Source organism: Micropterus salmoides, unplaced genomic scaffold, assembly GCF_014851395.1.
Source record: "Micropterus salmoides isolate LMB-PRFRI ecotype aquatic unplaced genomic scaffold, ASM1485139v1 Ms_hic_scaffold_1, whole genome shotgun sequence".
Lineage (NCBI taxonomy): Eukaryota > Metazoa > Chordata > Actinopteri > Centrarchiformes > Centrarchidae > Micropterus > Micropterus salmoides.
The window spans coordinates 43,596,661-43,610,610 of record NW_024040040.1 but is presented as its reverse complement, the minus strand read 5'-3'; the positions used below and the strand labels follow the sequence as shown (position 1 = coordinate 43,610,610).

At 40.2% G+C, this 13,950-nt stretch overlaps 1 protein-coding gene across 2 annotated transcripts in view; it reads left to right on the top strand.

The window, feature by feature from the left end:
• Positions 1-13,950, top strand: part of ptprn2 (protein tyrosine phosphatase receptor type N2) — a 133,883-nt gene that overhangs the window by 27,649 nt on the left and 92,284 nt on the right. For both annotated transcript variants that reach the window (XM_038729639.1, XM_038729630.1), the window contains 6 exons: positions 1,609-1,722; positions 8,532-8,788; positions 10,682-11,129; positions 11,316-11,612; positions 11,846-11,886; positions 12,483-12,907. In XM_038729639.1, coding sequence (XP_038585567.1) covers positions 1,609-1,722; positions 8,532-8,788; positions 10,682-11,129; positions 11,316-11,612; positions 11,846-11,886; positions 12,483-12,907 — 1,582 coding nt within the window. The remainder of the gene's footprint in view (positions 1-1,608; positions 1,723-8,531; positions 8,789-10,681; positions 11,130-11,315; positions 11,613-11,845; positions 11,887-12,482; positions 12,908-13,950) is intronic.

The following is a 13,950-nucleotide window of genomic DNA, read 5'->3' as shown; positions in this document are numbered from 1 at the left end:
TCTCGTTGCTATCGGGAATGTCCCTGACAACGGAGAAGGAAGTACATTTTTTTTCAGTGGCCAATACCATGGAAACCAATGAGGGAAAGAGAGCATCAAACATTTAACAGTTTCCTGTCACTTGTTATGTCACCAGCCTCCAATTTATTTCTTACATAATATGTGTTGTTAGCGTATAACTGGGACAAATCCTACCACATGGCCTTGACAAACCATTATAATATAATTCTAATTAACCATCTGAGATAATATCATTTGAAAAGTGGGTTTGTTGGCGAAGAGTGACGAGACGAGAGCTGACGCCTGATCTGTGCATCTGTAGGTGGGAAGTTTTCCTCTGCACTGTTTGAGATCCTAAAATAACTGAGAGTTGTACTGTGTTGTCTATGCTAATTCACCACCTTCCACAGGCTTTTTCCTGTCCAGCTGTCATTTAACGGGCCTCAGGCGAAGAGGGGGCAAGTCAGGAAAACACCCGCTTCTTGTTTAGATTAAGAATTCAATTTAGACCCTCGTCTGACATCACATTATTATCTTTGTAATTATCAGTCACTGAATGTTGCACAAAACAATGCACTGTAATTACATTATTTTAGAAAACCGATGTTTAAATAGATGAAATAAAAAAGTTAATGTCTATTTTTCACTCCTGGTGCCAAGGTGAAGCTCAACATCCCCCTCTCTGTGTCAGAATGTTATATCACATAGATGATTGCGTGATATTATTGATCATACATCTTTGGATATGTGTCCGTCTATATTTATATCTCTAGTTTGAAAATGGCATCGAAGGAGAAGATGGAGAGGACACCAGTGTTTTCTACAGTGTCCAATGTGTCACTGAGCATCAGTTGCACCATTGATGTTTGCTGTCATTGTCCGACATCTTGGGGCTAATTAATGGGATGCTGCGGTGCATGACAGAGTGTTGATTCACATCATTACATCCCGTCTAATCACAGTGGCATCCTCACACATGCTCTCACATGGTGGTATGCATCACTACACACACACACACACACACACACGAGAGATGGCTCAGATTGAATCTGCAAGATTCATCTCCTAAGATCATCTTTGAGGTGGACTTTTCATTTAGTGAGTTTAGCCAACAAGATACATGGATTTATCTCTCCAGCTAAGAGAAGGTGACAACGCAGGTCATTTATATTCCAGGCGTTACATCTGCACACTGCTTTCTGACCCCCTGAGCCTCAGCATCTTTCTGAGGTCTAGACCAGCCATTAAATTATGGAGCTGATAGGGACTCTGTGGCGTGGGTTGCCTAGCAACCTGTATTGAGTGAGGCGGGAGGCCTGCTGATAGGGAGATTACCAGGGTCCCTGATAAAGTCCTTCCTGCCATGAATGGCTGCTTATCGTGGTGCTGTCAGAGGGAAGATGTCAGCTATTAGCTCCCCCAAAATAGGAAGTCAGGCGAAGCGACATTGCAGGTGCCACACACCATTACAACATTTTAACCTGGCCGGTAAACCTTGTTTTACTTTGCAAGATGACAATCAGTGTTCAGAAATATTTCTTACGTCTTTCTGATGTGTGCTTCTCATTTTTAACTATCAAAAAATATCCCCGTTTTCTTTTTCTGTAGATGGAGTGTTTGGAAGGTGCCAGGAGTTGGCCGTTGCAAACCTGTACACATACGATATTTCTTCCTCTGCTCTGCAACGCCTCAGGATCCTCCTACAGAAACTGGCGCACAGAGGTACATACTGTTTGCCTGTCTGTCTTTGTCCGGGTCTCTCTTTCTTTTATTTTTTTTTTTCAGCAGCATTTACCAGACATGTACAGGGCTTACAGCAAAGGCTTGTCAACTGCCATTGTTTGAAGCAAGCCAAATAAGCCAAGCTGTCTCTTTGGCTAGAAAAGCACAACGCCATTGTGCTAGAACAGGTCATTTGACTCATATCAGGCCATTGTTCTGCCATCATCGCCTTACTCCAGCAGCCAATCTAATTGGCTTGTATGCTGGTAGGACATTTAGAGCTAATTTTGTGGTTTAGTAACTGTGAGGTGTGCAGTGTAATTATGTTAGACAGTCTCCCCTACTCGGTCAATGGCAGCAGCTAATGTGTTTGTTTAACAGGTGACATCTTCAGGCACATATATTACATTTACAATAACATGTCTTCATAACAAAAGTAACCGTATGGCTCATTATAAATGAAGATAATGTAGGAATTTAAGAATCAGCAGTTCAAGTTTCCCAACCTGGATCCACGCTAGAGTCATGCTGAGAATTTAAAATTCTCATCTCCTCAGTTCTGTCACGTTAATATGGCCGATTTTATATTCATGTCTTGTACTGGCTGTGGAAGACAGAGCTTCTTCTTGCTGATGGTTGTTACAGTGTGAACAACAGCTAGAAATAACTGGAGCCTCCAGGCAGTCTGCTGTTATAGATTCATTGCTGTAACTGCTAAACAAATGGCTCTGGCTGGTCTGTTTCAACCATTAACTCTTGTAGAGGTATCGTCTGCCCATGAAATGCCAACAATTCTATAAAAAAACAGCTTCAATGTCATGTATTTTGGAATATGTTCATTATTTTACGGGCCTGTAAATGCTGAATAATTTCCTAGGAAGTTTCCTACAAGTTAATATTTGCATTGGTGCTTGTTGATATAATGTGTACACAGTGTTCAGTTGCTGCATTTCTAATCAATTCATTCCTATTATTTGCTTGTTTAACCTGGAGAATATGTGCACAGCAGGCTGGCTGAGTAAAGTTTCCAATACTAAATTAATGATACATGAATATTAACCTGGGATTAAATGTAGCAGTTCTTTTAACAATTGCTTATAAACTCAAAAATCCAACTCAAAGAACAGTCTGTGCCTCTGTTTGCCTTATAATTAGTACTAATGACATTCTTTTTTTTTTTTCAGAAAACTTCTCAGGAAGTTATTAATACATTTGTAAGAAATTACAGACCTGTAAAATAAAGTGTTTCCAAGAAAATTGTGTATTTCTACTGCATATTTTCCCCACACATTTAGCAGCCTGTAACTGCAGTTATAACCCACCAGGGGGCAGTAGGTACCTTTAATACGGACCGTGACCGTAAAGGCCAACCCTCCAAACATAATTGGCTTTGCAGGCCACTCTGAGCTTAATATCTGTTAACAGGCGTGAACCAGTGTTGAAAATCATTAAGAGTAAGCAGTCGACCAGAGGAAATCAAAAAAAAAAGAAGAGTGGGGACAAATGCAGTGATGAATATTAAGCCAGACGAGGCCACACATTTATTTTAATTCTTGCTTAGAAATAAACAAATGAGAGTGTGGAGCATGAGAGGAGAGCTGGTGTCTAATTTTTTCCCCTGCTTCATTTTAAGAGGTGCTTAACTTTTTGGATTCTTTTCATCTTGCTTCTTGTTCTCTGACCTTGTGTTTTTAGACACCCGTTTACAGAGGCCTCAGACATGACATCATCACTTTGAATCATTTCCCCCCTTTTCTGTCTTGTAGAATTACATCCGCAGACACAGAGCATTATCTTCGGATGAGTCCACAATGCACTGTTAATACTTGGTGGTACGTTATTCTTATCAGCTCAACAGCTATTGAAGTGTCATCTTTGAGACGTGCAGGACTCCTTTTTTTTTTTTTTGTGCCCAGACAGGGTTATTGAGACCATTGCACTGTAACCTAAATTGAAGAGTTGAAAAACCGGGGAGGAACATCAGTGGAATCGATTTCCAATCCTCTTTATCTTGCATTAGAGACGCAGGTAGAAATCACACAATCTCTGATCACTGCACAACAACAATGTCATTCAGATCAATATGAATTGACCCTTGTAGAAAAGGGCTTGGGTTGTCTGGATGTGTTTCCATTGGCAGAGTACATTGTCTGGTATTATATTTTCACTACAATACCTTCTGAATGCAAGGCCCTGTCATCCAATTGCAAATTACTTTTATATTACACAGCACCCAAGCAACTTTAGTATTCACTGTGTGCAGCCACAGCATGTATACACATTCAAAGCCAGGCTGCTGTCATATTGCTTTGGAGTTTTATGGCTCTGCTAAATGTGGGTGTGTTTGTGCTGACTGTGATTGTGTGAAGATACAGACAGGGGCTAATTCAGTAACTGGTGCATTCATTTGATGTGCAATATATTGAAATGGTGGAGCATTTAATTGAAGCTTTTCTAAATCCCGCCCTAAAGAGAAATTGTCCAATCATAGCATAGCAATTGTAACTAGGCGCTGCAGGTTTGTCCAGCTTGTCTGACAAAGAACACAACTGTAAAATTATAACCAACTAACTAAACATTCTCTAGCTTTGTCTAACTAGCATACTGTCTACTTATTTAAAAAGGCAAGCGGCATGTTATTAGCTAACTATAATATTTTTGGAGATAACAGGTTAGGTTACTAGCTCATGACTAGAACATCCACCTTGTGGGAGCCAAAACACAACTATATGTATAAAGTAAGGAGTTTCATTTGCCAAACACTAACGTTAAATTCTTTTCTCTTGTAAATGTATTTGAAAATAAGAACAATACACATAGGCTACAACCCACTAGTGTGTTGCTTGTCAGTATTTTTTCATAGTAAGCTTCCAAACAATGCAACAGTTATGTCAGAATGAATAACAATTTATTTATCTACAGTACTTGGGCGAACTAGCTAGTCTACCCTGAAAACTACATGGACAGTGCTGCTCCTTATAGGCTTGTGAATATGCAGAGTTTTTGCCTGGGACATGTTAAATTTAGCCTCAGTCTTTTTACACAATGTCGTGTACAGTATTTAGCCATTATGTGTAAATTTAAAAACCATTTAGAGATTTATCGTTATAAAACTAAACCAACAAAGCAAACTCACAGAGTTGTACGTTAGTCGTATGCATTAGCTTACACTAACTGATCATATCTGCTAGACATTCAGTTGACAAAATCCACAGTCAATGGCTGGAAATGAGAAGCCTTTTTGTCGCTTAGGTATGAAATTTAAGACCCACTATTTTAACAAATTACCAAGAATGACAATTGGTGAATCTGCTACCTTGTCTTTTGACTAGTTTATGGCATATTTTTCAATTCTTTGGCAGTATTTCCACTGTCAAGCTCTGTACTCTCAACAATAGAAAGAATCATGTCAGAATGTTACACTGGTGTACATGATATACCATGTTTAACTACACTAACCTGCAGTCGATTGACCTCCTGATCCTGTGCAGAGCGGTGGATACTTTCATAGTATAGACAAGTGGAGTAAGATTATGCATTGCGACATTTGGATTAGCTCCATTGACAGGAATCATCAGTCAGGGAGAATCAGTGACCGTAAACTGACATTATGTCACTCCAGTGCTACTGAAATCATGTTACTCATGGTCCTCCTTTGCTTCCCGCACAAACATGTTGTCTCTGACAGACAATCGACAAAAACTATTGTTGTTTTCCCTCATATTCTACTCTGTCTGTTCCTTGACAACCTTGCTAGATTGTACTGCAGAGAAAAAAACCTCAGACACAGATACACTCACATGCTGCTGTGTGAAAACAAGAGTGCTTTTATTGAATCATTCAGCGTGAGTCCATGAAGTCTGTGAAGGGGGAAGGATCATTTCAAAGAAACCTGCTGCAGATTTTTACTCGGGGTAGATGTTGCCAACTGTTTTGCAGTAAAGGCAATATGAATTTACTTCATAGAGGTGGTCAGTGCCGTACATGTAGTAACACATACTATCTTGATCTTTAGTAAGCTTTCAGTAGTTAGAAAGGATGATAGCCTTTCTGACATGCTAGTGGGTCATTTATTACAAACTCATACTGTGCAGTCAAACTTTGTTCAAGTTCACAGAACTTTTATTTTAAATTCTTGTGATTTAAATATTTCACGACTGTAAATATATCATATAGCTTCAGTGAAGAGGGAAATTAAATATGTATTCATATTTTTTGGTCTGCCACGCCATTGCACTGTTGGTTTAAGTGTCAAATTTGGATTGACACATTTCATTTTGACTAATTAGGTAGAACTTGCTGCTAAATTATTCACGGTCTCTTCCATTAACGCCTTTAAAATCAGTTGGTGGACAGAAGGAAAGTAAAAAGGGGGAAATCTGCATTTGAAAAACACCAGATGAAACTGCAAGACGTGTAGACGGGATCCCATCTAATAAGCTTTGAATATTTAGAGGGCCCTCCCTCTCTCTCTCTCCCTCGCTCTATGTTACACGGCAAACAGACATGAGGCCAACAGAAATATCTTGCTTGTTTGAAAGCTGTTGCACTAATGGCACGGCGTTAATTAACTGCTGCTTTTGCCCGAGACAGCATGCTATCCTTAACAGGTGAAAACCGGCTGCACTTGGTGATGGAACGTGCTCTTTCTCTGGACTTAGAGATGAATTTGCATGACATTTAGCTCCTCAGTGCCAGGATAATAAGCTGAGAGGTTGACTGAGAGGAATCTGCCCGTAAAGGCCCCAACACTTTTCTTCCTGACTCGGTCTTTTACAAAGCGGCTCGTTTTGATTCTGTTATTTGTGTCGGCATACCTTTCCCATCACAGACACGCAGAACATGGTATGTATGGAAATGAGTGCATCCCCCAGCAGACAGATGGGATAGAGGTGTCACAGTCAATGAAGCCAGCCTCATCCTGTTCTGGCGCCATCACACTGAACCCATTTAACCAGCTGCAGTTAACCGCAAGTACCATATGGATCCTTTAGGGCTGAAGGCTGCTTTCCCCATCTCGACTGATGATAGCATAAATGATCATCACTGCACTGATATTTATAACAAGTACACACCACATCGGTTAAGCCATGGGTAGTTAACTGTCATTGTTGTACGGATGGATGGCTGAGCTGCGTTCCAGAACAGTGACAACATACGCTTCTTTGTGCTCCATTCAGCGTTGCCAAGACTGACTGGAGGCATCTGTAGCTGCTCTGCATTGCTCAGATCCTCATCTGGTGCTTATGAATATCTATGAGAATACCCAGTGTCTGTGGGTGAGAAACCAGGCTAATGAAGACATTCTGTGCTGTTGATACTTTCATTTTTTTGTATATGTTTAAACCCAGGCTGTTTAGTTTATTGATATGAAACATATCCACATCATTAGGAGCAGCATTGTTTCTTCAAATGAATCCGGTAAAAGGTTAGATATGTGGCAGCTAAGAATTTAAGCCTTCACAACATCATAATTACTTCTTTCACATTAAGAAAATGCTTCTGCACTGGAATGAAGTGTGATCAGTGAACATCCTGGCTCCTTGAAAACAGTATAATATCTTTGCCGATGGAATGCTGCGCCTCTTGGCTCATTGGGAATGGGGCCATGTTTTGGGTATCTTTTTTGCTTGGGTTACTCCATCTGGTCCTGGCACCACTGCGCTTTGCCCCTGCCCAGGAGTTCTGCATCCCAACTATGTGTTGGCAATTAGCAGAGATGTTGGCAAGGCGTCAGGCCGCAGTGTGACATTCTCCCTGGGCTTGTTGACTGGCTGCGGTGTGTGTGTGCACATGTCTGTGTATACATGTGCCCGTACATGTGTGTGAATGTTTAGTCATGGCTTTTTTTTTAGTGTTATGTTATTTTAGACTTCCTCCATTCTGATTTATCCCTGCTGCACCTTGTAAAGCTGGGAGAACTATAGTAGGAACAATTTCCCCAAAGCAGAGGACATAGATATGGTACAGTCACCAGCTGTACGGATACTGTGAAACATTTTTAACATTATTTCCAGTCAAACAGATGAAAGATTGTTTGGAATTTCTTTTCTTTTGTCACTTTATATTTATTGATATTTTCAAGCTAAATGAGTTGGTTGTCACATTAATCAATGACATACTGTATGTTACGTCTTACAAGCATATATTCTGTATATAGTCCATTTTCCCCACTATTTTAAATATTGTTTACATCATAGTCTTAGGATAAAAGTAAAATTGTCAGTTTCTTGCATTGACAATTGCATACAATTCGTCCTTTGATGGAGGGCTTGCCTGCAGCTGTGTCCATGTGATGGCTTTCTTACAAGGAGCCAAAAGTATTTTAGATAATAGATATGTTAGATATATTCCATACATTTATACGGGCAATAAAATCTCAACCTCTCTTCCAAATGTATATTTTCCCTTATTCTCTTTAGCAATGCCAAGCAATAATTTATAAAATAATTAAATGAGAAGCCCCAAAGGTGTGAAAATAGTCAGCCATTTTGCTTCCAATATTCACTTTGTCCCTGGAAACAATTTCAGTCAGAGCCACAAAAATCAATAACAGAACTCTTGCCAGGAACTTGAGTTGGTAGTTTTAAATATTATCCCATTTCTGTTTGTTATAAACAGTTCTGGAGTTTTGTAATGTTTTGTATAATTTTAATTTTAGATGTTTGTTGTCTTTAATCTTAAATGCATCAATGCTTGTTTAATTTCTTTAGCTTGACCTGGAGGTGTCTGCAGAAATGTTATTTTTTCAAGGTTAAACTGATCCGAAAGGTATTTAAAAGATCCCACTGTTACCTCTTTGTTTCCAGGTTTGACATGGCAGGACGACATCACTCAGCAGGTCATCTCTAGAGAGCTCTCCAAACTGAGGATTGTCCCTCTCCGCCATCAGGCCACACCCCCAAGCCCCCTGACTGCGTACACAAGCTCCAGAGACAGGAAATTGAGGCCTGCACAGACAGATCTGAGCAGAAACCTCCAGCAGTACCTGACGGGCCTGGGTTTCCTGACGCAGTCTGAGGTCGATGGACAACCAGGAATCCAACGAAAGGGAGCCAACGTTCAGGTAAGAGTCTTCTACACTGTAGACTTGTAGCAGTTGCTGATGTTGGAGTGGATTAGATAGGTGTGATAAGTCATGCAGATTAGTAGAAGAATAAAAGAGTCTCTTACAACCTGGAGGTGTAGAGTTGAAAGACAAGCGCATTTAAGAGCAGCAAGGGTCTAAAGAAAAATCTAGCTGCATTATGGGAAATGTAGAATCCAGTGTTTTTGGAGCTTAATCTATGCTAGAGAGACTAAAAGTCAAGATATCTCAGCCTCTGCTGCTTTGATAGTGACCCTTTTCAACTTTAAAGAAGTGCGGGAGTCCTTCAAGAAACTTGCTGTATTTTTAAGTCATAGTGTAACCATTTGGCTTGATATATGGCATTTAGGTCCAGGGTTATGAAATATTGGTCCACAGAGTAAACAAACAATATAAATAAAACAACATGTTTTCCTTGGCTAAACTGTGGAAGGGCCTCTTCCTATTCCTTTTGGAAAGGAGTCAGTGTGTATTTTGTAGGGGTCGCCCTCCTGTCCCTGCGCGGCTTTTGTTTCTCACTTTCTGTCTTTCTTCCCTCTCCCACTGAGCAGGGACCCTTTTACACAAAGATCTTCCATCACCTCTTTACATTATTCAATCCTCATATTTAGGGTGGAAGCCTGGCTTTGTTTGAAATGTGCTCTGCATCCTTCATAGCCGAGCCGCTTCCTGCTGCTGTGTCAGTGCAGCCATAATACAAAGTTGAAGAGTTCAGGACCTTCCTTATTGATGAGATGGGGTCCTTTGTTGTGTAGCGTGATGGAAAAATGCAAACATGGTTAGCATGAATGGCAGAGCACCCCTGTCTCGCTGTGCTAATGCTATTATGGCCTCTCAGTATGCTGGGCTTGAAAAGACTGACATTTTCTCTATATACATTTGAAGGACAGAAAATAGCACCAAGGGAGATAGCTAGTATTAGTGCAGCAGCGACATGGATAATAATGCTGCTCAGTCAATCGGCTATACTGTACGCTGAATTGAAGCGTGGGCCCTTATGAGTCAGACGAGAAAAATTATTTCTCTTCCTCACAGAGAGACGGAAAGGATACAATCACCCATTTTGGTGCCAATTTTAATACCAACTACAATGCCAAATGGTTAAAACGCCTTCAGATGCCTGCGTACCAGTGCATTGTAAACACATAATTCATCATGTGTCAAATATAAACTCATATGGCTAACTCTGAAATCAGATGACTCATCATTTTTTCTTTTCAGATAAGGGATTGCTGCTACTTCTCTGACAGAAGGGATGTGCTTTTAAAGTTTGTTGTCTGTTGTGGAAATGCATGAAATTACTCTTTGAGTGACACTATCTCATCTATGATTTCCATAATGTAATTTCCAAGGGCAGTTGTCTTTGATCTAGTATCCCTATTCATATCCTGTTCTGTCTTGTCGAGCCCAGGTTGCTTCTCTTTTTATGCTAAAGCCTGTCACAACAATGCTGACCCAGCACAACCCATCGTTCTGTTGCAGAGCTGAAGCTATGTTGAAGATTAATCATATCAATGTTTGATATTTATGTTTGATATATCAATGTTTCATATCAACTTTAGCTTTACAGAAATGAACAAAACTTAGAGTCTACAGGTACACTAGCAGCTCTATGAGGCTGCACTCGTGCACAGCAGAGCTTTTACGCTAAGTGCTGGTAGGTATAATGTTTTGATTTTAGTGTTAGGAAAAATATGGATATAGTAAAAACACAAAACTAAATTTAATGACGATCCATCCAATAGTTGTGGAGATATTTCAGTGGGTTGATTTTCAGACCATCAGCCATCCCTGGAGTCACGATGCTAGCATGGCTAAAAATCATGTTTGACATATTAACATTGCTCTACATGTGGGCATTTTGTGTTGTAGAATGTTGACATCAAGCCTGATGGTCAACTGGAGCCCAGCCGGTCAAAACCCCAGCAGGGCTGGAAGGAGACCACTCTCTACAGCCTTCATAAAGGAGACGGCCAACCTCCAGTCACCAAAGTCTTCACCAAGAGTGGAGAGGGCAGACACCCCAAGCTCAGTACAACCTACTCTAACCGGGACCCAGGAAGGAGCGAACTGCTATCCAGCCAGCTGGGACGGCTTCTTGCGGAGGTACAAAGCAGTCAACAGGACGCCCCAGTTAACAAGGCTGCGTGGCCCGAAGGAAAGCTCCACTACCTCAGCTATGTCCGGCCACCTCCGAGTGACCATGCAGAGTCTCAGGTGGCTTTTCGCTCCAAAACCCAAAGCCCTAATCTAGACAGAATCCTGTACAAGGCTGGATCAAACCGACTGACCGCCAAAGAGCCTCTTGGTGTTGTGGATGGTATGATCAGCTTTTTATAGATATTTCACCCACTAGCTTTTATATTTGCACAGATGTAACCGTTTTGTGTTTGTTCTTTTATGGAAAATTGTGGGGGGGTTATTTATTTATTTTTACCCTTAAATTATATTAAAATGTTCTCTTAGTGTGATTGTGGATTCTCAATTTGCTCTGTTTCCTGTCCAGAGCGATTCATTCAGAATATGATCAAGCAGCTGGGAAGGCACAGCATGAACATGGAGGCTTTGATGGGCAAAGACCTGGACCAGCTGGCTGAGGTCATCACAGGAACGCTGCAGGAGGTGGATGAGGAGCGGCCTGTGGTTGGGGCCCTGCCAGGACCTGGAGCCGCTGATTACAGGGGCGACAAGGAGGGCAACAGGGAGCCACTGGTAGCCATGCAACTGAATCAAGACCAGAACCTGAAATCAGACAAAGGGCAGGGTCTGAACCAGAAAGACATACTGAGAATGAAACAGCAAGGTGGGTGTTTGTTCTGTTGTGAAAGAGAGCTGGCATCGTATTGAGTAACTATGTGTTTATTTTCTGTCATAGATATAAGAGTATAAGGCATTCTGAATTTAATAATGCTTTTTGTAATCCATAGAAAGTGTTGCCAAATGTATTCTGAATCATAACTGTGTTTTCTTTGCTAAATACAAAAGAGAACTTCAGTTTTCACACAATCTGCTCACATACATTGTGTTTGTTTCCAGGCCAACAAATAGACGGTGCAGACAAAGAGCCTGTTGACAAGGTGAATTTAAAATTACTCTGCTCAACCAACAAATTGGTTTCTGAGGGAGCGAGACATGTCCAAACTTAAGCTTTATTCACTTTTGAATGTTACTTCAAATAGGGATGATTTGAAAGTTTTGCACACTAACATTTACTGTTAAATTATTAGAACTTGAAAGCAAAACGCACAACAAAAGGATCTCAAAATAATCCTTGAGTATAGTCTAACTTTAATATCTTCATTGAATTAAACTTTAAAAGCAATATGAATTAAAATAGTTTTTCATGATTCCATGAATATTTTGTTTAACCTTTAGTAAGTAAGTAAAGTTACTGAATGCACCCTTTAATATGTTATTTGTACGGAAAAAGGATGTCATTAGACCTTTGACCAGCAGTCAGACTCAGAAATATCTGTGAATGCGGCACAAATTTGTACCTTTTAAATGATTGACACATCCAATAGAATTGAAGTCCCTATTCAAGGTATTAATTAATTTGTCCTCATAACTTAATAGACTCTCTTCTAAAGGGAAACGAAAAGTAATAAATACGTGAATGAAGTAGAAAATGTCTTCATTATTCTAAAGAAAAATCTTTTTTGATTCAACACAGCATACAGCGTTCTTTTCCAAGCTGCTGGACTACCTCAACCTGGAGCCCTTCGGTGATGCTCCACAGGTCAACATTGAGTCACCAGCTCCCCTCCAGAAAATGGTCGGGCTGGAGAATGTGCAAAGTCGGACAACACAGGGCCAAGTTCCCGTACCCCACCGCTATGAGGAGAAGACCGTGGCCGTGCCCGCAAAGGAAGGCTCCATCCAGCGTTTAACCGGTGGTGCAGAGGGGCCTGACGCTCAGGTAGACTCAGAGATCCAGAAGTGGATGCAGGGGCATGAGGCCCCAGCAGGGAAAAAGCAGCTTGAGGAGCCGCAGAAGAAGGACATGAGAGTCAAAACTCAGCTGGTCCACGTGGGGGTGAAGGAGTTTTCCAGCAGAGGGAAGGACAGACACTTTGGCTACATTATCACCGGCTCAGAGTGAGTATGATTCAGATAGCCAATATGACATAGTGAAATTAGAATGACCAGATTGTAATCTAATTTCTAAATCATAATATTTATAATTAATAATAATAAGTTGGTGCAGTGAAGTATAGTTTATAAAAAATAACATTAGAAATTATGGAATTAGTGGTTGAATCAATATTTATGTATTTATATAATACATAAAATAATGATTATATTAAAAAAACAAACAGTTATTCTTATCTTTTAAATATGGGGTGGTTTGAACTGGCTGCTTGCACCCAAATTCATTATGTAAATTTGTTTTGTAATGTAAATTTGTAATGTTTTTAAAGAAGGATCAGACTACTAGTCATGAATCATCAGGTGCCTTTTATTAGGATTTTACAGACACTATTCTATTACTGTTTGTGTTTTGTGTTGTTTGGTGTGTGTTTTCCTGTTGTGCTGTGTGTATTTGTCTAAAGATCCCTCTAAGGATGAATGTTACAAACTAGTTAGAATAAAGATAATGTGGTCAGACATACCATGTATTTGACCAGCGATATGTAATCTTCCTAATAAAAATAAACACACACACACACACACACAATAAATAAACCTTCCTAAACGGGATTACATTGAATTTTAGAGTATAAAATAGAGACACACAATGTGGCAGCTGTCCTAGGTGACATTATAGATGTAGGCATATATTAACTGTGGCTTTTGCGTTTTACCGTTGACAGCAGTACAGACATGGACAATAGATTGATCTACTGTCAGTTACCTCTTTCACTTTCATCATTGTCCTTGAAAACTCACATACAAAAAAAAAGCATCACCAGCAACCTTGTAAAAACTACTCTCTCATTCTTGAGTAGTGTTTATGAACTGACTTGATGGCGTAGCTTACAGCGTCGTATTATAGTTTATTGCTCCACTCGCCAGTTGTCAGCCGTACTGTTGGACCTGTTTCAAGGCAAGCTTATTTTACATACCTTAATACCAAGCATATGTCTACTTTGTTCGGTTACTTAAAACTGCCTTTGAGAGACGCACTTTCTGTCAAAACC